Here is a 10,678-nt window from a genome sequence, read left to right on the forward strand (position 1 = left end):
GATCACCTACAACTTGTCGTACGACCATCACACGATTACTAAAGACTACTTAAAATTATCAGTGACTAGTGGCAATTTGTAAAGACTGCCGTAAGATTGTCGCACTTGCGAACGACCATCGTGCGACAGCCTTGAGACCTTATAAGATCACAAGCGACAAAACCTCTCTACGACTGAAATTGGTCGTGGGACCTAAATAAGATAACCTACGACTGTCAAAGATCACCGATGACCGTCGTAAGACGTTTTAAAGATTGTCCGCGACCAGATGTCACTGGTGATCGTGAACTGGTCTTCACTGGTCGTAAGCTCTAATGTGACTGGGGCTTAAGGGAATTATCGGCAATTTTGAATAAATTGATAAACTTGCTTATTTTATGTGAAATAATTTAAATGAAATGTGAAAATAGCAGACAATGATTTCACAGACATATCTTATGTATCAAGAAAAGCAAAGTCTTGATGATGCATGTTAAGATACTGATTAGGCTAAACACTGTATGGATTATAATTCCGCTAGACGAGTTTAATCAGCTGCAGTGAAAAGACTGCATGCTGTTAACAGAGTCAGTAGTATATTTCAGGTTTTGTTTCTGTATGTCAGCTTGAGTGAAAAAATAGTTAAAAATTCTTTTAATGCTTACGTTGATTTTTTCTACATATTCACCAGTTTTGAAATATATACAGACCTTGTAACGATGGGGATGCATTTCGTCGATATCAATAAGGCCACCTTCATTACACTTTAAGTCGAATTTGAATATAGTGTTATAACATTTATTAAAGATGAATGTGTCAGCTCCCACAGCTATTGCTATTCCACATGCACATACAGGTCCGCTGTTTGATCCAGGGGAACAATACTGAGCTGACTGTTGAACCTGAAAACGTATAGTCTAAGATGTGTATTACATTGTATTGTTAGCCTCAGTTGAAAAATTTAATATATAGTTCTGCTCTGGTAAATCAACCCTTCTTGTAGTTAATTTGTCAATCTTTTTTATAATAACAATTATTACAATATTGTGCTATCATGTAGATCTAAAGTCGTGTTTTCTCTTAATTTAAAGAAGTTTAGCTTTCGAGATATATACATTATGTATAATAGTTTTGTAACCTCTGTTTGGTATTTAATGTTCCTGTATAATGTATAATTTCCTTCCTCTTAAGCTTCATAATACCTGAAAAATGAGCGGAATGTTTATGTACATAAATTCGAAAAAGGAATAAGGAATAGGGAACTCACTTTATGTACATGGAATGTTTAAATATCATCATATCTAATGCTGAAACTTCCTATGGTTAAATGACATAAAATGGTTTGTGTCACCCACCAGCAAGTTTAATATACAAAACAGTTCGTTTCAGGGAAGGTGGGTTAAGTGAGGTTTTGTAAACAAGCTGACCTTTATAGTCTTTAAAAGTGTAGAATTCAATTTAATTAGAGGAACGTTTTGTCATTTACTTAATTGTACACGAATAAGCAAATAATGCTAGATATTGATCCCTTTTATACTACTATCGTTTATGTTTAAACAGATAAATATTTTTTTATTAATTGTGTAATTTCGCTATTAAATTTACTTATGAGAGAAAAGTACCTATGCTACTTAACACATCATAAGAAATTAAGCACAAAGACATATTATGTTAGAAACACTAAATAAACAGAGGTTTAGGTTGTAAGGTCGAGTTTCTATCAACTAAATAAATTTTGGCTGCGGTTTATATAACATATTTACATAACTAAATACAAAGATGATAATTTGCCTAAATTCAATTAATCACTCGTAAAATCATAGTCCAACTACCATTTCCAACATTTCGTAGAAGGCGAAATATAGTCTACTGAATATACAAAATGACAATGTTCATTTTGAAATTGTGATACCCATTAGATATTATGTTAGATTTGTGTAACTATATAATTGTTTTATCAATAAAATAAAACTGAGTTTTTGTTGACCAATGGATTTAAACAGTATTTAAAAACCATTTCATATATCAAAATTTGTTTAAATACCTTTTCTACATCAATTCTACATGTTAATTTATATTTGATAAAGAAAAGTAAATCTTTTAAACAGCTGTAGAAAATAATTTAGTCTAATATTTTAATCTATTATTTTTTAGTTTGACTTACAGTTCAACGGAACTTGCCTAATATAATCGGATGATATGTAATGTTTACTTATTTACGAAATTTCAGTACATTTTAACTTTTTATGTGAATAAATACATTTCTAGTGTAATTAGAGAAAAGGTGTATACATTGCAGACGAATTTAAGCTTTGAGCATTTTTGCATAACAAATAAGAATTTCTTAGAAAGAATCTATTTGCTTTCCAGACATTAGCTAGGGACCTGGCGGATGCTGCACATCGCAAATCTTAGCTTGCAGCAGACAAATAAAAACACTTAGAGCACAGGTTTAATTTTATATTTGTATAAAAAAATATGAGGTGTGTTCAAATATGAATGCATCAAAGCATGTAAAATTGATTCTTCATAGGCTTCATTGAAATTTTATTATTTCGTTCCCACAAAGTATTCACCTCCAAAAGATATATGAATTTAAGTGTCCAGCAATTTCATAGTCATTTGATAAACCATGAAGACAATGGAATATTGAAACATCAAGGTGTTTGTGCTCGACATTCAAGGTATGTTTTTAAATTAAGCTTTGACATTAAACTGAAGTCCCAAGGAGCAAGGGCAGGTCATTTTGAGATGGAGAAATACATCGAATTTGTTCTGCTTCGGATAGCTTTGCACTATAAACGCCTTTTGCGATGACGTGTTGTCATGCAGCGATCTGCCATTGGCCAAGTCCGTTGCGGGTCGCGTTTTCAAAGGTATTTGTTTAATTTTTGAAGAACTTTTGTCTAGTAAAATTTTGCAATTGTATATTTGCCTTTAGTAACTGCATCCTAAATAGAGTATCCTGAGTAGCCAAAGTCCTGTTTTAGTGTTTTCGTTTTGGCTAAAAAAATGAACACATGTTTCTTCAACAGTGACGACATGTGCGAACGACCGGGCACTGTAATTTACCTACTGGTTTAACAACAATGTAGCGCTTTTTTACTCTTCTGCCAGCAAATGAGGGGACACCATCTAGTGCAGATCTTTCTCATTTTCAAATCACGTTTTAGAAATGTATGAGCTGCTCCTAATGAGATGCCAACGATAAAAGTTTTTTGCCATGTGGTGTATCTTGCATCGTTATTAACTATTTATTTTACATTATCAACAATCTTGGCAGACGTTGCTATTTATGCCGACGAGCATACGGTGCAGCTTCAGTCGAAATTCTCCTACTTTTCTATTTCACCAACGAATGACCTTCATATTCAGGGCATTATCTCTAAAAGACGTGCAATTTCAAAGCATTGATATAAGGATATAATATGATCCCAATATAACTTTCAGTTTAAATACACCATATAAAAGTGAAAGTTACAGGTCATCCTCATCCGCAGCTACTTTGTGTAGGTTCTTTTGTCATTACTACACATTCATTTATAAAGATGCATTTCTTCCAAAATCTTAGACGTTATCAAACAAAAACATGAACGTGTTTCTGCATAAATAAAACAATGTAATGTTACGACATATTATGCAAGGACACCCTATTTTATCATCAGTTTGTTTATTTCGTTAACATAAAAACTATAAAGGTTAAGATAAATTACATTAAAGTGTGTATGAGTTAGGTCTGTTTTATATACATAACTGAAAGATATAAGTAATATAGAATATATACGGGATTTTGGTGACCAGCTTGAATATAAAAGCTTCACATCAGGAGTTGACCAAATGAATGTCAATACATAAAACTTGCTTTTTGCTGTCCGGAAACACCTCTAAAATACTACTTAGATAAGCAGATTTGCAGCATTTTCTTGCCCGACTGGTATTTGCTAATCAGACTTTGATTTTTATGATTACACAAACGTAAATATTAATTTGTTTTACAACTTTTAAAACCCACTGAATTTAATTTATGTACAGTAGCCGTTTAGATTAAATAAACATATTATCTTACAATCCATCTGCGGTTCTCATATGTGGATCGACGTGTGAATAACATCTTTTGTTCCGATGTCTGTAATTGCCAGTAACTCTTACCTGAAATTATAGTTTGTAAATATCTAAAAATAGTTACCAATTTTTTTAATATGCTATATATTTTGATTAGCTCCCCTTTCTGACTTAATGCTTCATTTAAGAAATGTTGAAATTTAGGTGTTTGATGTAAAAATTATACTCACATGAATTGCTCCAATAGTCTGGAAAAAAGAGAAGAAAAAAGAATAGAAAAATATGTTACTAGCTGTAAGACCATCACAGTGACCAATTAATTCTATAGCAAAATACTGAAAGAAGTTGTTTATTTTGTTTGAAAACATAATAAATTATGGAATGTCTAATTATGTATCTATATTTGATAATATTAACTTGTTACCATGTTTTATCTTTATCTACTTTATAAAACCGCCTCCGTGGTCGAGGAGTTAGTCAATGATTTCTAATCTAGTTACTTCTCTGGCGTGGGTTCGATCCCCGGTAGATGCTTTGGTAGTTTAGCGCGTAGGAAGGTAGTCTAGTACTTGTGTAACTCTCCAGGAACGATGGTTAGGAAACTATCCGCTTATATGTCTAAAATACTGTTGGAAAAAGGCGTAAAATGAAACAAACAAAAGAACAATCTACTTTATAAAAAGCTCAATGACAAGTATCACGTTTACCATACCTCTGATCTGACTGATCTTCGTTTGTCATGACCGGTAGTGTCTGTTACGTATACTTGTAAGTCGAACTTTGTTGCATCGTCATATGTGCTGTCAGCAGTTGTCAACATTATCGTATGTGTGGTACTTGTCCATTGTTCACCTTGTTTTAAACTCTATAAATAGTGTATATTTGGAACAGAATACGACATATTTAATCGAATTTTATTATATTTTTACATCAAACATCATCAGTATACCGCTATCCACCAATAGAAAAAGTATCCAACTGTGTAGCCTTGTACTTGTTTAACAAGTCGACCGGTTAAAACCTTACGATAAAGGGCAAACAATTAACATGTCCGAATAAACAAGTAAATGGAGATTTGATAAGACGGCCAGAGCATAAAATATATATTAAAGTCAAAATTAACCAATCGTCGAAACATAATACATTCCGTTAACACTACCATTTATTGTTTTTCACGATAATGTTCGATAGACTGTAGTACCTCGGATTGACGCGCGCTTACACTGTACTGTTGGCGACTTGCAATATCAAGAACCCGAAAGAGACACAGTACCATTTTAGATAAGCCATACAAGCTTCGGACAGGGTTAATGACAATGACATAGTTTGCCTACAGACTTCCTGTGATGTTGTTGAAGACCTTACTTGTTGCAATGGCGTCGTTACTACTCTGCTTTTATGCTGTCTTCATGTCTAACCAACTGCCTTTCTATTCAATTTTAAAGCGTCTAAGCTTGATGACATTGGAATATTTCGGCGATAGAAGCTTTTGTAATACGCGCATCTGTCATCTGCATTTTTCTTGAACTGTAAAGGTGCTCAGGTGAGAGAATGCAAATAACCTAAATGGGTTCAACCCCATTAATCCATTATGCGATATACACGCCTTTCAACACCTTTTCACTCCTCCCCCCCCCCCTCCAAAAAAAATGTGTCTCAAATGGTGAAAAATGCCGTATTTAGGCCCGAAACACTTGTTTTTGTTTTTGTTGAAAAATGTTGTTTAAAAATTGATAACTTTTTCGGCGCCGCCCCCTATCTAAAAGATATATCAGGGGGTTGCCAGAAGGGAATGTGCCCCCTTCTGTTTGGGAGTTTAGCTCCCCCCTCATCGTCCTAGAAAATTTTGGACTTTTGAGAAATTAGAAATGGCCCCAAGGTCGATCATAAGGTAACGTGCAACCAACGCTTAAAAGCCTTTAACTCTTTCTCAATCCATTGAGAAGTTGCAGCACTTTGAAATCAATTTTGATGGAAAAATCAACGCAAAATAAAGATTTTTGGCAATTTTGAGATGTCCCTTCGTTGCCATGGTAACAGAAAATTTAAGACTGAGCATGTTGTTACAAATGGTCCAGTCAACATTTGTGCCAAGTTTAATTAGTATTGAAGCATTTTCATTAGTTTTATAGCGATTTTAACTTGTAACGGGAGACTTTTCAGTGAAAAAAACATTTTTCACAAAATGCTTATACAGTAATGGGTTAAGGGTGAGGATAAATAATTATAAATCAAGTTTAATTAGAAGAATGGCACTGCCAATGCTGATTAAAATAATCAAATTGACAAAAAGAACGATTAAAGCTATATATATATACTAACATGTATATTTACCTAGGCATAAAGATCATTGTTTGATAAAAAATGTATTACTGCGACTGTTAAGATTAAAATACTTTCTTCATTGTTTTTGAACAGACTATACTGTCTTTTTAGAGATAGTATTAAAACAATTTAACATATGCTATAATTTCTTAGAATATTTCTTTGGAAATGGATCAAAATTTTACAGTTACTGTATTAGCCTCTTCCGTTAATAAATGCACTATATTTAACATATCTAGCAACATTTCTTTTTAAACAAAATTAGAAGTGTTAATGAACTTTATTCATTTGGACCGTGAGCTTCACATTGAATACAAATATGATATATTGGACTACCAACATTAATAAGAAATTGACAATGAAAAATAAAATATAATAAACACTTATTGTTTAACAAAAAGTGAACTCTTTTATTGTTCTTTGAGATGTTTTTTATCCTGTAGATCTATATTCTACATGTGGCAGTTTTGCACTGTGATAGCTTAAAATAGCATTGCGAAAACGGAATCCAGAAAGAACGCCCAAATCGACCTGAAAATGTTGCAGGGTCGGTTTGATTGATCCTGTTTATGGACAGTATTTGCAAGTGCAAGTTACAGACCACGCCCCTAGCATCGGTTAAAGCAGAATTCAACATTTAAACATGACAAATGGTGAAATTTTGAATTTGGAAACATCAACAGATGTGCGGTTATAATGGAATCTTCAATAAGACACTTTGGTGTCATTTCATGAAAAGCGGCGTATGGTCCTAAAGTTAAGGAAAGCGTGCGCCGTAAACGAGAAACAGTTCGTAAAACAAAATAAAGTGGACTTTTGAAAACCATTTTCAATTATATCATAATTTACTAAAAAGACCACCAAAATTAAGGGAAATAAGAATCCTCAAGGAAAACCAAAAACGGCAAAATCGAAAATGTTGCAGGTTCGGTTTTATGGAGCCTGTTCATGGACGGTAATGGTAAGTGCAAAGCCAATCAGAATATATATGCCCCCCTATCGAACACAAATCAATATATTCATTTTGTGAAAAACATATGTTACCTTTATTCTTACAAAAGGATTTCCGACATCAGCGGTGTTTTGTACACGAAGTTTTCCTGCACACATATCGGATACAGATGATGCATCTTCAAAAGTCATTCTCTCTTCACAATTTGGTTCTTCGTCGTCAGTGTAATAGCAGCCTTTAGGAATCGTCTGCTCGATATCAACAGTAGCAAAACCACTCTTGCTCAGTGTGATGGACTCATCTTTTATCTACAAGCAAACTGGTCGGTTGTCTAACATTATTCTAAAAAGGTTTACAAAGGTTAATATATATTTCTCAAGTCAGAATTTATAATTTATGTCAGGCGTAAAACATCGCACTTACTTTTTAATCCGGCAAAGAATGTATCACTTAATGCTTCAGAGGACTCATTTGTACCAGCCTTGATTACACCACATTGTACCTGTTGACCAGATGATGTATCTTAATATATATGATTGACCGTTATAAAGCGACATTGTTTATTATATATGTATATATTTTATCGCTAAAATATACGCAAATAATGAAGACTGATTGTAAGACTGTAAAAAAACGTATTATATTACAGAAACGAACACGGTACCATATTAGGAAGTGCAGGACTACTTTTCTTGTTGGTTTCTGTCTTAGCTGTGCATTATGTAGCGTTTGGAAACGGGAACCAATAATACTAAGGGCGTGGTCACTTTTGCAAAAAAATAAATATTCAACTGTCATTCATGAACTGTATTTGTTCTCTTGGTTTTAAAATGTTAAGGTATATAAAAAAATGATTATGTTGTAGAAGCTTTCTGACGCCATGTATTCTGCTACTCACAGCGTGGAAAAATTGATATCTCGCTGTAACTTCGGTCTCGCATGACATACATTTTCCGACGCTGCTTACAAGTAGCAAAGTAAAAAACCTCAGAAAGCTTGTACAACATAAGATTTCTTATTTACAGTTATATCATATTTCTTTTTTACAAATATTTAACTTGTAATGAGCTTTATCATTTGAATTTTAAAATGTGGAACATTCTTACCTCAGCGTAGATGTGACTATATAACTCCAACACGTGGACAATCATGTCAACCCATTCACAAAGCTCGTAATAAAATAGATACTAGTGTTTAACTGAACCATCCCTGGCATATTTCTTCAAATGGTGATTTTTATTCAACATAATTTATAGTCTTTGTAATAAAGTAAGTAAGTATGAGGTACTTATTTATATGAATTTAAACAATACATGTATAAGTTTGTTAAAATAAAATCGTGTTAAACAAAGTATTATTCGCTAAAAGTTTTCGGTTACCTCATATACAGGTCCAAGATGTGATAAATAATCTTCTTTGAAAACAAGTTCATCCTGATTTGAAGAGGGTCCCATCTGAACGCGGAAGGTTCCGTTTATATACCTGAAAAAGTATACCGTTTTTTTCAAACATTGATCAATAAAATAATTTTAGTTTTTTTTAATTGTGATGTCAGTCATTTTGTTTCAGCAAACTTATTTGTGTCATGAATTTTGAAATTGATTGATAATTTAAAATTGACTATTGTGTATCAGATAAGGTTATGTCATCATGCTGCATAAATATGATGTAACTTTATTTATTGCCTTACATTCTAAGATAAATTAAATGCAGAAAATACATTTACCATTTTGTACGATACGTTACTTCATCAATCATGTGAAATTCACATCTATATTGCAGAAACGGAGTGTATACGCTTTGTAATTTACCGTTCACTTCATGTTGTTGAATTTTATGACCAATTTCAGGTTTGACTTTAATATTGTTATAATGCACTGAAACAAAACTAAAATGTTATGTACAAAAACTCAGTAATGGACACTTTTATTAAGAATCTTAAATAACTATGAACAAAAATGGTATGCAGACATAATAATTCCAGTCGACTCCAGTCATATTGGTGAAAAATATCTTTCGGTGATTTCTGATTATAAATTAAGAAATACATTATCTAGATTATGCATGTCCCCTCATAATCTTTATATCGAAACCGGTAGATACTATTATATCCCAAGGGAACAAGGACTTTGTAAATCATGTTATATGTCAATGATCGAAAATGAATACCATTTTTAAATTCAGAGATTTGAGAAATAATTGTGGCCGACATTGAATAAATTTAGGGCTCTCATGTCAACAAACTCTACAAAAGATATATTGAATTTAGATAAAAAAAAATTTGTTTACTTTGCTTATAAAAGAACAATTGTATAATTTTTCATTAGTGTTACGTAAATATTTTTAATATTTCATTAGGGTTATATATGTATAATGATACATCAAATGAATATGTGTATTCGTCATTCCATATGATACTTTATTTTATCTTTCATAAATTAGATTAACGTTTCATTAAGTAATCTCTTCTGATAACTGTACGATTTACAATGTAAAAATGCATTTTGTTGTTTGCTTTATTTCTATGTTTTTGTTCGCACAATACTTCGGATTTGTATAGGCTAGAAACAGTGTTTTTACATGTTTCATGGTGAAATAAATTTTCGTATTCGTATTTGTATTACAATATTCGATACCATTCTATGCTATTGAGTGGATTATTTATCCATACAAATTGTATTTGATAATTTCACAGAGAAAGGTATCAAAATATACTTTCACAGTTTCAAAGTTAGAAATTATTGCTTAACCCATTACGCGATATACACGCCTTTTAACGCCTTTTTCACCCCCCCCTTTTTTTGTTGTCTTTAATGGTGAAAAAAGGCCTTATTTAGGCCCCCAACACTTGTTTTTGTTTAAGAAATGTTGTTAAAAAAAGTGACCACTTTTTCGGCGCGGCCCCCAACCAAAAGATACATCAGGGGGTTGCCAGAAGGGGCATGTGCCCCCTTCTGTTTGGGGGGTTTGAATGGGGTGGAGTCCCCCTCATCGCCAAGAAAATTTTGGACTTGTGAAAGGCTATAAATGACCCCAGATTGATCATAAGGTAACGTGTAACCAACGCTGAAAAGCATTTGACTCTATTTCAATCCATTGAGAAGTTGCAGCACTTTGAAATCAATTTTGATGGAAAAAAATCAACGCAAAATAGTGATTTTTGGCAATTTTGAGATGTCCCCTCGTTGCCATGGTAACAGAAAAATTAAGCCTGAGCATGTTGTTTCAAGGGCAATGGTCCAGTCAACATTTGTGCCAAGTTTGATTAGTGTTGAAGCAGTTTTTATAGTATTATAGCAATTTGAACTTGTAATGGGAGACTTTTCAATGAAAACAGCCATTTTTCACAAAATGCTCATG

At 32.8% G+C, this 10,678-nt stretch overlaps 1 protein-coding gene across 1 annotated transcript; it reads right to left on the reverse strand.

Annotated features, from left to right (window-relative positions):
* Positions 1 to 743: 743 nt before the first annotated feature.
* On the reverse strand, positions 744 to 8,469 carry LOC132757233 (uncharacterized). Its single transcript, XM_060748445.1, has 7 exons — positions 8,425 to 8,469; positions 7,411 to 7,626; positions 4,754 to 4,906; positions 4,272 to 4,289; positions 4,046 to 4,128; positions 1,118 to 1,181; positions 744 to 881 (listed from the first exon to the last, which is right to left on the reverse strand). The coding sequence occupies exons 1-6, from the start codon at positions 8,467 to 8,469 to the stop codon at positions 1,166 to 1,168; spliced, it is 531 nt and encodes a 176-aa protein (XP_060604428.1). The 3' UTR covers positions 744 to 881; positions 1,118 to 1,165.
* Between the last annotated feature and the right edge of the window lie 2,209 nt (positions 8,470 to 10,678).

Source organism: Ruditapes philippinarum, unplaced genomic scaffold, assembly GCF_026571515.1.
Source record: "Ruditapes philippinarum isolate M1 unplaced genomic scaffold, ASM2657151v2 ctg1240_1_1_1_1, whole genome shotgun sequence".
Lineage (NCBI taxonomy): Eukaryota > Metazoa > Mollusca > Bivalvia > Venerida > Veneridae > Ruditapes > Ruditapes philippinarum.

Excerpts from the sequence above, each read along its gene's own strand:
- LOC132757233 (XM_060748445.1), bottom strand. The coding sequence starts at position 8,469 with ATGATTGTCCACGTGTTGGAGTTATATAGTCACATCTACGCTGAG. Across the intron at positions 7,627-8,424 it reads ATAGTCACATCTACGCTGAG|ATAAAAGATGAGTCCATCAC; the intron begins GTAAGAATGTTC and ends GTTTGCTTGTAG. Across the intron at positions 4,907-7,410 it reads ATCCTTTTGTAAGAATAAAG|AGTTTAAAACAAGGTGAACA; the intron begins GTAACATATGTT and ends CACTATTTATAG.